Source organism: Chrysemys picta, chromosome 3 (genome assembly GCF_011386835.1).
Source record: "Chrysemys picta bellii isolate R12L10 chromosome 3, ASM1138683v2, whole genome shotgun sequence".
In the NCBI taxonomy this organism is placed as follows: Eukaryota; Metazoa; Chordata; order Testudines; family Emydidae; genus Chrysemys; species Chrysemys picta.
The window spans coordinates 9,165,150-9,179,963 of NC_088793.1; the positions used below are offsets into that span (position 1 = coordinate 9,165,150).

The 14,814-nt window shown below is 42.9% G+C and overlaps 1 protein-coding gene across 6 annotated transcripts in view; it reads left to right on the plus strand.

Moving 5' to 3' along the window:
• The window catches only part of FZD3 (frizzled class receptor 3), an 85,248-nt gene that overhangs the window by 41,103 nt on the left and 29,331 nt on the right, over nt 1–14,814 (plus strand). For 4 of the 6 annotated variants that reach the window (XM_005290640.5, XM_065587460.1, XM_065587461.1 and 1 more), the window contains one exon: nt 2,716–3,733. The exons of 1 other annotated variant lie outside the window; for it this stretch is intronic. In XM_005290640.5, the coding sequence (XP_005290697.2) occupies nt 2,716–3,733 (1,018 nt within the window). The remainder of the gene's footprint in view (nt 1–2,715; nt 3,734–14,814) is intronic. One more of the 6 variants, XM_065587462.1, reaches the window with a different exon arrangement.

Here is a 14,814-nt window from a genome sequence, read left to right on the forward strand (position 1 = left end):
AAAATTTAAAGTGTTCCAGGATGTTTTAAAATGTCTCTCTTCCAGTCCAGCAACATGTTTTCCACTACAAACAATAACCCTATTTTTCCTTCCTTTGTTTAGTGTATCAGCTTGTTTCCTGGGAAGGAAACTACTTTCATATTTCTCTCATTTCCCCACACACGCCCAAGCCCCCGCCAGGCAGAGGCTGCTGGGGGAGTAGGGCAGGCAGGCGGGGGGCACAAAGGCTGCAGGGGCAGGGCAGGTGGGGGGGAGCAGGGGTCACAGAGGCTGCAGGGCAAGGGGGGAGCGGGGGTCACAGAGGCTGCAGGGGCGGCGGGGGTGCGAAGGCTGCAGGATGAATGGGGAGCAGGGAAGCACTTAGCAATCTCCCACCAAGATCAGAGCGGGAGGGAGGAGGGGGAATGCCGGGTGCTCAGAGGAGGGGGCAGAGTTGGGGCAGGAACTTTGGGGAAGGGGTGGGTTTGGGGCGGGGCCGGGAGTGGGGAAGGGGCAGGGCCAGGGCCCCCTTGGAGTGTCCTCATTTTTCAGTGTTGAAATATGGTAACCCTAGTGTAGCTGAAACTTGCCTCCTTCCTGATTTTTTTATTTTTATTGGTCACTCCAGTGACTATATTGAAACATGGGCACAGATAAGAGGAAATGGTCCCTGAATGGAATGGAAAGGGAGCTGACCTTAGAGATCTGTAGATCTGTGGTGAGGTTAAAATTAAGGCAGACTAGAGTTTGCTTTTTTTGCCAAAGCATTGGTACTGTACTGTAAGGGCTCCCTTGTGCTGATGAGAATCCAGGGGAGACTTTGAGAACCTAATGGCAAAGACTGCCCCAATTCCAGACTCTGGAGAGGGGTCTAGTTCCTCCAAGTCATCCTATTCCTCAGGTCCCCATCCCAAGAATATGAGCATCCATTCCCTATCTGCTGTGTCCAGTAAGTCCCACACACTCCATCCGCTTTCACTTATGGCATTAGGGAAGAGAGCTCAGTGTCAACATTCCAGAAATCCAATGGCAACTCTTGTTTGAGCAACTTTTTAACAGCATGTTACCTTTCTCTCTGTAATTCCTCTATCCTTTAGTTCGTTTAAAAGTGGTATTGGTCTACAGATGGCTGAGCATTCTTTGCCAGTTTCAAGTATATGTAAAAGTTGGGGGGGGGGAGGAGGATTCGGGGGGAGGGAGACTTATTTTTTGTTAGTGACTCATTCCTAATTTTCCAAAAAGACTGTTTTTTAAACTTAGATCTTGCCTAATCTAACTTTCCCATTATCCCTACTACTATTACAACTGCAATAGTACTGTAGACAGTGTTGTCAGTGCCAAGCATTCAAAAGTCATGAGTCAGACCCTCAAACTGTGAGGTTTTTTTAATTGTTGTCTTCCAGTTTTTGAACCAACCCACAATGTGTGTGTCTCTCTCTCTCTCAGGTTCAAAATGGAACCTTAAGCACATAAAAATTGGACCTCCTTGCTGGCTGCTCAAAGGAGGACTCCACTTACTCTCTCCTAGCCTCTGGGATTGGAAGCTGCTGTTCTATGAGCCTTCCCTCTTCCTTTTGAGCTCTCCTCAGCCCCACCCTCATTCTCCTCTTGTACCTCTTCAGTATCCCTCCTGCTTTTCATGTTCTTGTGTTCTACCCTGTTTTTCCCCAGAACCCCCTCAACCTTTTCCCCTACACATCAATATTTCCATTGCACTGTGCATTACCCTGACCTATCCCACACTCTCCTGTGCCTGGCTCTTCACGTTCCAGTATCTCCACTCAGTTTCTTCTTGCTAACCATGTTTGCCTTTTGCGCCTCTTTGGCTTTTCTACTGCTCCTGGCAATTCCTTGTCTCCTCAGTGTCTGTCTAGATACCTAACCATAGTGGCTTTAGTCTTATTGAAAATGGTGAGAGTTGGTGACCATATTACTAGACAGCCTTACTCCCAGAGAGTCTACTGTCTACTTGCAGAGACTCTCATAAAATGGCAACCATCTTGCCTGGTATCCACCTCATTGAAAGAAATGGAAGGTGTACACCTTGGATAAGGGAACTTTCATGAGAGAAGGCAAGAATGGGGCAATCAAGTGACAGATTTAAAGAGTTACGAGACTTGAAATAAAATTGACTTGCAACACCGGGTAGAGAAAAGAATATACTTTTTGTTTTTAAGAAAGGTGTATAGCTGCCAGTAGTACTTAGCTGCTATCAGATGCAAAACTAAAGCTCTGCCTTAACTACGGTGCTGCTGGCACACTACCATAATACTTTGCTTGGCAACTTTTTTAAAATTAAAACATGAAATGTATAATCTTGTTTTATGGCAAATTAAGGCAGTCATTTTTACAAACACTGTAAACTGTTCATGATGAGAGACTTGGCATTTTGTGTGTCTACAGCACTAAGCACCCTGACAGAGCTTAAATCCCAATTCAGCAAAGCATTTATGTACATGCTAAGCATGTGAGTAGCCCTATTGAGTCACCTCTGTGAGACTACTCAGGCTGAAATTTAAGCATCTACTTAAATGCTGTGCTAAATCAGGCTGTACCCAGTAATAGAGAGGGAGAATCAAATTATGTCCATATGATTCACGGATTACCTTTTTTGTGTAGATTTTTAGTTTTCCATCCAGTTGTTCTCTAAAGCTAGAGACATAAAGCAGAACAGGATATCTAGAGTATGGGTAAATATACATATATAATTCCCATAATTTTTTTTTTTTTTTTTAGATTCCCGGACTGTGATGAGCCTTACCCTCGTCTCGTAGACCTCAATTTAGCTGGAGAGCCCACAGAAGAGGCCCCAGTGGCAGTGCAGAGGGACTATGGCTTTTGGTGTCCCCGGGAGTTGAAAATAGACCCTGATCTGGGTTATTCTTTCCTGAGGGTACGAGACTGTTCCCCTCCTTGTCCAAATATGTACTTTAGGCGTGAAGAGCTCTCCTTTGCCCGATATTTCATCGGAGTGATTTCCATCGTCTGCCTTTCTGCTACCTTGTTTACTTTTTTAACTTTTCTGATTGATGTCACAAGATTCCGCTATCCAGAAAGACCCATTATATTTTATGCTGTCTGTTACATGATGGTGTCATTAATTTTCTTCATTGGCTTTTTGCTTGAGGACCGAGTAGCGTGCAATGCATCTAGCCCTGCACAGTACAAGGCTTCCACAGTGACACAGGGCTCGCATAACAAAGCTTGCACCATGCTTTTCATGGTGCTGTATTTCTTTACCATGGCTGGCAGTGTTTGGTGGGTCATTCTTACCATCACCTGGTTCTTGGCAGCTGTGCCAAAGTGGGGCAGTGAAGCAATTGAGAAGAAAGCATTGCTCTTCCATGCCAGTGCATGGGGTATTCCAGGAACTCTAACCATCATCCTTTTAGCAATGAATAAAATTGAAGGTGACAATATTAGTGGCGTGTGTTTTGTTGGCCTCTATGATGTGGATGCATTACGATATTTTGTTCTGGCCCCCCTCTGCCTGTATGTTGTGGTTGGAGTTTCTCTGCTGCTAGCTGGCATTATCTCCCTCAATCGGGTTCGCATTGAAATCCCATTAGAAAAAGAGAACCAGGACAAGCTGGTGAAGTTCATGATCCGGATTGGCGTGTTCAGTGTTCTGTACCTCGTTCCACTCTTGGTTGTAATTGGCTGCTATTTCTATGAGCAGGCTTTCCGAGGTGTGTGGGAGACAACATGGATACAAGAACGCTGCAGAGAATATCACATCCCATGCCCATATCAGGTGAGGAAATTGATACGCGATATTCAGGAATGCAAAGAAATGAGAAGGGAGGGGATTCTGTAGGTATTTAACTATCTATTGCTGAAAAGCAGCTGCTGCTCCTGGTGGGGAGGGTTTTTGCCATTATTTATGTTCTATTAATCAATGCATTTGATTAATCTTCAAAAAGGCTGTTACAGGACAATTCTGTGGATGCAGCAAATGTGCAGTGCACCTTTTTGACAGAGCCTTGAAGAATTCTGACCTTTTTTGTGATAGTCAATGGGATTTATAATGCTTTTCTCTTAGTTTCTTGGTTTTTTTGTTTGTTTTTATTTATGGCACCCACAAGAGGACAGAGGAAGGAGCCCTTTTATACCAATTCCAAGAGCGGGGTCATGGGGCTTGTCTTTTGAAGGGGGAACAAGTGTTTGTTTCAAGCCTTGCCCTAAAGGGAAGTCTAATGCGCAACTGAATTTCATCAATGGTCTGCTTGTTAACAATTTCTAAGGGTTTTGTGGTCTACTGTAGCTGTACCTAATGATGTTTTAGTGATTCTCAAGTGGGGTACGCGTATCCCTGGGGGCATGCAGGGGGTCTTCCAGGGGGTACGTTAACTCATCTAGATATTTGCCTAGTTTCACAGTGGGCTACATAAAAAGCACTAGCAAAGTCCGTACAAACTAAAATTTCATACAATTACTTGTTTATACTGCTCTAAATATTATACACAGAAATGTAAGTGCAATATGTATATTCCAATTGATTTTATAATTATTTGATAAAGAGAAAGTAAGCAACTTTTCAGTAATAGTGTGCTGTAACACTTTTTTGTATTTTTATTTCCGATTTTGGAAGCCAGTAGCTTTTAACTGAGGTGAAACTTGGGGGTACGCAAGACAAATCAGACTCCTGAAAGAGGTACAGTAGTCTGGAAAGGTTGAGAGCCACTGTTTTAGACCACAGATTTCCATGTCACTTTCAGGAAACCCATATATGTTTCAAAAACAATTGTGTAAAATCTTATCTGAAATAACCTGTACAGAAAGTCAGAGTTTGTAGTTCATCAGGTTTATTTTTAAAGAACAGGTTTGGCTTGTCATTGTTTGATACAGTTACCATGTAAGCAAATACCATAGAGAATACTAGATGCCAGACTCTCCACTGTTACACCAGTTTGATGGTGGTCTAATTAGATTTAGAAAGAAGAGGAAAATCAGGCTCTGAGAGAGTAGTCGATCAGATGAAGCGTAGTTTCTTTTATTGTGCTAAAGTGGTTGTGGCAAAACATTGAGTTTCTAAAGCATTCAGAATGTTAGTTGCTAGAGCATGATCTATGTTTTGCATCTCAATGGAAAGCATTTCACAATACTTTATTTGAAGGGGGTTATATAACAACATGAGTTCCATTAGGTGTCTGCACTTACACTAGTATAAATACCATGTCAGTGTTCAGCTCCAAAGCAGTTGAAAAACCATCTGGGTCATCAAAGTTCATGTTTTAGTGCCATAAAAATATCACTTAAAGGTTTGGAATACTTTGTATGGCTTGATGATATTCCTTTATTACCTGTAACCCTTTGTTTTCTCTTGCATACTCAAAAAGTAATAGCAAAAAAAAAAAAAATCAATACATCAGAAGCAGGAAGCCTACTAAAAAAAAAAACAGTGGGGCCACTGGACGATTGAGATGCTAAGGGAGCACTCAAGCGAGATAAAGCCATTGGAAGAGCCCTTGATAGATCATCTAGTCCAACCCCCTGTGTTGAGGCAGGACCAAGTATACCAAGACTATCTCTTGCAGGTGTTTGACTAAACTGTTGTTAAACCTCCAATGACCGGGATTCCACAACCTTCCTTGAAAACATATATCAGTGCTTAATTGTCATTATAGTTCAAAAGTTTTTCCTAATATATAACCTAAATCTCCCTTGCTGCAGATTAAGCCCATTACTTCTTGTCCTACCTTCAGTGAACATGGAGAATAATTGATCCCTGTCCTCTTTATAACAGTGCTTAACATATTTGAAGACTGATATCCAGTCCCCCCTCAGGCTTCTTTTCTCAAGGCTCAACATGCCCAATTTCTTTAACCTTTCCTCATAGGTCAGGTTTTCTAAACTTTTAATCATTACTGTTGCTCTCCTCTGGACTTTCTCCATTTGATCTACGTTTTTCCTGAAATGTGGCACCCCCAGTTTGGACACAGTACTCCAGCTGAGATCTCACTAGTGCTGAATAGAGTGAGACAATTACCTCCTGTGTCTTGCATAGGACATTCCTGTTAATACATCTCAGGGCTTGTCTTCATTACCCGCCTGGATTGGCGGGTAGAAATCGATCTCTCGGGGATCGAATTATCGCGTCTTGTCAGGACGCGACAGTCGATCCCCGAATTGACACGTGTACTCCACCAGCACAGGTAGGAGTAAGCACCGTCGACGGGGGAGCCACGGCGGTCAATTTGCCGCCGTCCTCACACCAGGGTAAGTTGGCTTGGATACATCGAATTCAGCTACGCTATTCGCGTAGCTGAATTTGCATGTCTTAAATCAATTTCTCTCCCCGCCCTCCCAGTGTAGACCTAGCCTCAGAATACTAGCCTTTTTTGCAACTGCATCACATTGACTCATATTCTGTCTGTCTGATCCACTGTAATTCCCAGACCCTCTTCAGCAGTACTAGCACAATTAAAAAATGGGGGAAAACTGGCTATCTGGAATTGTTGGGGTTTTTTTTTCCCTTTAAGTGAAGTATTGAAGGACATAAATCCACACCGTGTAGAGGTCAAAGCATAGGAGTTTATTACACACAGCGCTGGCGGAGTGTCTATTACAATAGAATATATAGATTTTCAATGGGCGGGGGAAAGTGACGGGGTAGGCAGTTCCACACCCCGGGATAGGTTTTGCAGCAAGACAAGATAGCACATTAGCCAATGGTTAAAAGGTTACATAATGTCTCTGCCCATGGTCTCAAGTTAGCAAGTTAACATTTAATTAATACTTTGATAAAATGTTATTAGTATAAAATATATTTGTTGAATTCTGATTTAGGGTCCATAGGAATGGAGCAACTCCTTTGATTGTCCAACAGGTACATTCCTAGGGGTTATAGCAAAGAAACAATGAAAGGATATGATAATACAGATGGTCTCCTTTATGTCTTAAGGCAGGGCATTGGTCCCTGGGAAGGGAGGTGGAAGGATGCCATATCTTATACTGACGTGCTAATTTTCATAAACTCAAGGTTGGATCTGTGGGAAGAACGTTCCCTACAGAAGAGACTGACACAATAGGAACAGGGATCCTTTGTTCAATCTGAAAGATTGGATGAAACATAATTATTCAGTTATTGCTTCAACATCTGGCATTTCTACTGACCAAGCGTATCTTAGCAAAGGCAGTGTTACCTTGTTTACCCCAGCTTTCTCTTAGCTGATCACTATTTGCTAGGCCTCTGGATTTTGGGTCTGGAAAAGAGCTGGCACAATCCATATACCAGGTTGTTATATAAAATGCACATGGATTTTAACCCTTCAAGTATTTTGCACTTGTCTATTGAATTTCATCTTGTTGACTTCAGACCAATTCTCCAATTTGTCAAGATTGTTTTGAATTCTAATCCTATCCTCCAAAGTGCTTACAGTCCCTCCCAGCTTATCTGCAAATTTGATAAGCATGCTCTCTGCTCCATTATCCAGCTCATTAATGAAAACATTGAATAGTACTGGACTCAGGACAGACCCTTGCGGTACCCTGTTAGATGAGACCTCGCAGTTTGATAACAAACCATTGATAACTACTCTTTTTATAATACAGTCTTTCAGCCTTTTGTGCACCGACTTTATAGTAATTCTAGACCACATTTCCCTAGTTTGCATGTTTCTATGTTAGTCCTTCTCCAGTCCTCTGGGACCTCACCCATCCATGAATTCTCAAAGATAATTGCTAACTGTTCTGAGATTGTTTTATCTAGTTCCTTAAGTATCCTCGGGTGAATTTCATCGGGCCGTGCTGAACTGAATATATCTAACTTATCTAAATATTCTTGAAGCTGTTCTTTCCTCATTTTGGCTCTGTAATGTATAAAATTGGATGGGCTATTGCTTACTTGGAATTCATGGAGTATTTTAAAAATGGAAATGTGTAGCATCTTAATGAGAAATCCTGGTTAGTGGAATAATGTCAGCATGTGGTAAAAATGCTACTCAAATCTCCAGCAAACCGTTAACGTTATAATAGCTCAGCAGGAGTTGTTATATTGTCAATGGAAGAACAATAATGGTTTTATTAACATCAAATTGGGTCGAAGGACCTGTAGACCCTATGGAATATTAGAAGGGTTTTTCTTTTAACCCTTGAAACTTTTTCTTAAGCTAAACATGCTTCCCCACTTAAGCTATCCTGGCCCCTAATTAGAACAGATTTACAAAATAGCAATCAATTGATTTATCCTTGGATGGTCAAAGCTGTTGAGAAACAGAATAAGGTTTGGGGCCAATTTTAAGATTTTTAGTATGTTTTGATAGTTGTGCATACTCTCTTTAAATAATCTTTAACATGTTTGAATTGTAGAGGCTCTGTTTTGTGGGGAAGGGAGGAATTCCCTGAGCCAAATCCCCACTCAGTCCTTACTCAGGCAGCACTGAATGATTTCAATTATTTATGCCTAAATAAGGACTTCAGGGTTTTGTCCCATTAAGAGTAAACTGTGTTACAGTTAAGAGAGTAGCACTTAAGCCCATGGCATAATGGCTTGCTAAAATGTTGACAAGGTTTCTATAGAATTACATTATTTTATTCCAACTAAAGAATAGGAATAAGAGATGTAGGAGATGTGGCTGGGGTATTCCTGTCTGTCGCAACAGCCTATAAGGGCCATCACAGCCAGGATTCTAATAAAGGCAAGCCCTCAGGGTGCTCTAACCTACATGAGGGACTAGCCAGGCCTGGCAAGCCCCCGGTCAGACACAATCACCTTTATGCTGTCACTTTGAACCTTGCATTGAGTGTAGTTCAGGCTCTGGAATGAATTGGTTCATATAATCTTTCTAATCAGTGCTTGTTTTTGAGAGCAGCAGTACGTTTTCCTGAGGAATGTGAGCATGTGTAGTAATCTGTTACGTTCTTTTGTGAATTGTTTGGTTCTATCCTTTGTCCTCCTAGGTATTAGTATAAAAGTATTTTAGGTCACATTGTGCTGTTTCAGCCCGTCTGAATTGCAATTAAGATCCCACATACGAACCCGCTTCTGAGGAGATTTGCTGGAAGTTGGATGGAGGGCAACATTTCAGATTGTGAATTATCTCACTATGGAAACAAAAAATAATAATTTCAATCTATGGCTTGTTAGCAACAGAGACAATCTCTAATGTAATTGAAGAGGATTTATTTGCATTTTACTTATGTGACAACATTTTTTTTTAAAGTGGTATGGAGAAAGGATTCAGATTGTTACTTAGGTTTTAAATATGCTTAAAGCATATTTTTTTGGGAAATGTATTAAATTCACGGGTTTTACATTAAATGGATGGGGTAGGAGTGAATTATTCCTACCAACTTTTACAATCCCCCTTTAATATACAGTTAGAAAATCTTAAGATCCCTGTAGGACAGCATATATTTTTAAATGTGAGGTGGGAAAAAATAATTGATCTGTTACAAGAAATTATTAGTTTAGTGGCCTCTCATATTTAGGACTCTAGTCACAATAATTTGATCCGATCTAGTAATTCTGCTTCCAGTCAATAACATTTCTCTATGAATTGTAATCTAAAATTGCTTTAAACTAAAGTTACTTTTATTAACCTTTCCCGTCTACATCTACAGGTATTTTTAGACTTAAGGATATATCAGTGTTTTTGTTCACCTAAATTTCAGACGTTTCTTATTTTCAATATATTAATGCAATTTTTTTTAAAAAAATACCCTTATTTAGCTGTCTTTAAACTACAAAATTCTAGTTGAGCCAAAAACCTCAACTGTGTATTGTTTTTTTGTAAGGCGGTGGCAGCGGTCTCCCCATCTATCAGGGAGGGAGGCCACGCCCCCTCGCTACGATGCCTCTGGAGTGACTCAGCTCAGGGTGGAATGAGCCAACAGCTAGTAGGTCCAAGGCTGCAGTTCAGGCAGAGCAGTAATGAGTCTATTGGCCCGGCCCTCGAGCACGGTGGGACACCAACAGTGAAGGGGCTCTGGCCTTCAGTCAGGGCAGAGCAACACAACAGCTAGGGGGATCGGTTCTCTGGCAGGGCAGACAGCAAAACCATCTGGCGTCCTGGCTCTGGTGGACCACAGACCAACGCAGTCCTCTTGGCCTAAAGGTGGGAGGCTGCCATGTACCAGGGGTAGGGTGGCAGGGCGTAGGGCAATACAGGCCCACCTGACTTCACTGCATCCCAGCCCAGAGCCCTAACAGTGGCGGAGTGTTCCACCACTAGGTCAACGAGGAATCAAGCTGCAACATGCTGGCCAGCTGGCAATCAGTAATGCAGCCGAACCCTATTCGGCTTCCCTGGTCTCCTTCCTACACTCCCGTTCAGGAGGTAGCTGGGTTTCGGGTTTGTCGTTTGTCTTGCCGGGGTACATGTTTAATGGTAGCCCCAACAGCTCCTCGGTGTCTCCAGGGCCTGGCAACTATCTGGGGGGAGGCCACGCTCCCTCGCTACAGTTTGACAGTTTTGGCTTATCAATAGCTAATGCCTGGCTTTGTACGTTTTGTTTTAAAAGGTTTATTCATAAAAGATTATTTCAAAAGCAGGGAGGGGCTGGGTAAGGGTGATTAGTGCTTCATTTCCCACCTCCAGTCTCATGATGATTGTTTTCCTTAAAGCCCCAGCTCCTGGAGTCAAGTGGATGTGATAATTTCAGCCTTCATTCTTAAAGAAAAAGTACGTTTCTAGCCCTCATGGCTATGGAGAAAGCTTCAAAATGTGATCTCTGTGTACCGTAAAGGCTCAAAACCCAGAAGGCAAATAAAAACCACCAAATCTATTATTTTTACATAAACTAGTGATTTTAAAGCCAAACTCATGATTTTTGGTGAGCCTGACTCATGATTTTTGAGGGTTGGGAAAACTGCATCTCCTCCTGCTTTCCTGAGCAAACAGAAGGAAGTTAACACAGAAGGTATATAAATATGCCCCTAGAGTCCATTCAACACTGGGGATCCCTCTTGAAGAGGGAATCCGATGAGCAGGTGACAGGGTAGAGCAGGGGTGGATAAACTACGGCCCACTGGCCGTGGCGGGCCCATCAGAACTTTTAATCTGGCCCTCAAACTGCCGCTGGGGAGTGGGGTGCGGGGTTTGCCCCACTCCAGCGGGGGGGGGGCCCTCAGGGGTGCAGGTGTAAGCCACACACCACCTGGATGTGGTCTTCTGTCCCATCTAGTGGCACTGAGACCACTTAGAGTTAAATGAGTCTGCTCTACAGCCTTAGCTAAGGGTCATATAGCTTTTAGCTCACCCAGTAGAGGCTCATGCACTAAGCTCCAGAGGTCCCAGGTTCGATCCCGCCCACCGACGACCGGGGTCTGTCAGTGTTCTAGAGGTTCCGGGCGGCACTTACCTCAAGCAGCTCCCGGAAGCAGCGGCATGTCCTCCCTCCAGCTCCTAAGCGTAGGGGCAGCCATGGGGCTCTGCACGCTGCCCCTGCCCCAAGCACCGCCCCTGCATCTCCTATTGGCCTGGAACTGTGGCCAATGGGAGCTGCCGGGGTGGCGCCTGCAGACGGGACAGTGCACAGAGCCACCAGCCTGGTGCCACGCCTCTGCATAGGAGCCATAGGGGAGGACACGCCACTGCTTCCAGGAGCTGCTTGAGGTAAGTGCTGCCTGGAGCCTGCACCCCTGAGCCCTGGCGCCCAAACCCTCTGCCTCAGCCCTGATCCCCCTCTGAACCCCTCAGTCCCAGCTCAGAGCACCATCCTGCACCCCAAACCCCTCATCCCCAGCCCTGCCCCAGAGCATGCTCCCCCAGTCAGAGCCCTGACCCCAACCCCCAATTTCATGAGCATTCATGGCCCACCATACAATTTCTCTACCAGATGTGGCCCTCAGGCCAAAAAGTTTTCCCACCCCTGTGGTAGAGTAACGGGGACCAGAGCCAGGAATAACACCAAGGAGTCCTGAATCCATCATCTGCTGTAACCATTAGAACTGTATATGACACATCCCATGCTGCATTGATGCTAATGGGAGTTTTGCCTAAGTTTAAGGGTAATGGCTACAAGATTTAGCTCTAATTCTGCAAGTATGTTTTTTGTTTCTTTGGGTTTTTTTTTGTTTTTTTTGTTTTTTTTTTTTTTTGCCATAGAAAATTAACAGGTAACGGGGAATTATTCCTTGGAAATCGCAGGCTATAAAAGCAAATACAAATATTGTATGAGAGTGTTACCCTTGATTTTTTTTTATTATTATTTATTTTATTTTATTTAACTTTCAGGTGGAAGTTTGAATTGAAATGCAATTTTTAATTTGTAACAATGTAGTTGAATCACCCTAAGAAATAGTTTTGCAACAGACTTTCTCTTCCCATGGCTGCAGTGAAGTGTAACCCCACTTGACACTACTTTTTCATGCACAAGTGCTTTAGAACAATTGCACTTGCAGACCAAAGAGGAGAAGAAAACCGGAGGCATGTAAACATCTTGCCGAAACCAGTGACAAGAAGTAATTGTTTGAATGTTGAATCCTCTGCCTTGTGGGATGCAGAATAAGTTGGGATGGTGTTTTCACCTTGTTTCTTTGAAGAAATATGCAACATTTGCAGAGTGTTCCATAAATCACAGGAGTTGCCAATATTTTTTTTAAAAATACAGTTGTTTTGACTGTGTTACCATAGCTTTTTAAAGAATGGGGGGAAAGGAGTTAACTTGAATACATAAAAGAAGCTTTGTTAAGAAATGTAGCATCAGGTTGATTTCTAAAACATTTAATGTCATTGGTGTATGGTACAGCGATTTTATATATATAAAAAATCTAGGTTTTCCTTTTAAAAAACAAGGTATTATTTAGAACTCCTCACAGTAGAGGTAATGGATTTGCTTAAATCTGCCCTAAGAAGCTGATGCTTGTTAAATGTAATTATCCTATTCTCAAAGAAGGCTCCATTTAAAAGGGAAAACCACAATCTAAGGCTTTGTCTACACTGGACTTCTGTCGGTAAAACTTCTGTTGTTCGGGGATGTGGAAAAAAAAACACACACTCAAAGTTTTACCGATGACGAGTGCCGGTGTGAATAGCACTTTGTCAGTGGGAGAGCTCTCCTGTCGACAAAGCTACTGCCTCTCGTTCGGGGGGTGGGGAGGAGGTTTGTTGACGCAGCTGTGTCGCTAAAAGGTGGCAGTATAGACATAGCCTGAGTCTTTCTGGAGCTCAGTTTACTCAGAAGTCGTTCAGCAAGTCTGAATATCAAAATAGACTTCTTTTGTACCCCTCATCAAAGTTAATCAAAATGAAATCAACACAGAAGATATTGCACCACTTCATAGAGGGGAATCAATTCATTTCTCGTATCTACTTCAGATTTTAAGAAAAGCAGTTCATTCAAACTAATTGCCCAGATAGCTCACTTGTAGCTCCAACAATATCAGTTATCCTGTCTCTGTGTTGCACTTCTAAGGGGTAATCTACACTAGAAGTGCTACAGTGGCGCAGCTGCACTACGTCTGGTGAAGAGTATGCCAACAGGAGAGAGCTCTTCTGTCAGCATAATAAGTCGACCTCCACAAGAGGTCTCCCACCTACATAGTGCTGTCCACACCGGTGCTTAGATCGGTGTAATTTATGTTGTTCGTGGGGTGGCTTATTCACACTTCTGAGTGTCATAAGTGGTAGTGTACACCAAGCCCTAGTCACTCTTGGGATATAAATGAAGGGGACACTACATGTTCTCACATCACCTCCGCATGCAGATGTCTTGCAGAATATTAAGAATACAGACGGACGGCAGTCATTCATGCAGTCTGACAAATTTGTGGCAGAGAATTTTTGAAGATCTATAAGAGGTCCTTTTTCTTCCACTATAGTATCCAGACTATTTGATCTGTATATGTGTAATTTTTCCAAATATTTTCCTACCTTCTCTTGTTAATTATTTGAACAGGGCTATCTTTCCTTCTTATTTGTTGAATGTTTTGTACACTAGTTCTTGTCAAAGAGAGACTATAAAAGAAACTCAGTATCTCACCTATTTTAAGTCTCAATTTCATCTCCTTCCTCATTTATTAATATGCCTACTCTCTTCCTGAACTACTACTTACGCTGATATATTTTTATGGAAGCTCTTTATTCCCACTCACCACTTCAGCTATCATTAACGAATTCTTCTTTCCTCCATTATTTGAAGCTCAGATTCATAGACTTTAAGGTTAGACGGAACCATCATGATCATCTCATCTGACCTCTCCTGCACATTGCAGGCTACAGAACCTCATTCCCCCACTCTTGAAATAGGCTCCTAACCACTAGCTGAGTTACTGAAGTCCTCAAATCATTATTTAAAGACTTCAAGTTACAGAGAATTCACCATTTATGCTAATTTAAACCTGCAAGTGACCCGTGCCCCATGCTGCAGAGGAAGGCGCAAAAACTCAGCGTGTCTGCCAATCTGATCTGGGGGGAAATTCCTTCCTGACCCCAAATATGGCTGTGGGCCTGGTAAATGTTGAGCAGCTGCTGTGCTGCTGCCACTGTATGGCCCAAGTAGCAGGCCGCAGGCTCTCTTGCCCAATCAGGAGACACAATTGTTTGGAGAAGGCTTATTGGGTCCAGCTGAGCTTGCTGGGTTGCTTAGTGACCTCGCTGGGAGCCAGGTGTGGTCCTTACAGTTGGAACATAAGGTGACCCAGGACTGAAGTCCTCCTGCAAGATTGGGCCAAGTTTTTAGCAGACATATTCTGGATTTGCCAGTCTTGGTAAACTTCCAGTTCCCAATCTGGGAATGGCAGAGGTATATGGATAATAATGCTTCAGATATCAGAGGGGTAGCCATGTTAGTCTGGATCTGTAAAAAGCAACAGAGAGTCCTGTGGCACCTTTAAGACTAACAGATGTATTGGAGCATAAGCTTTTGTGGGTGAAAGCTTATGCTCCAATA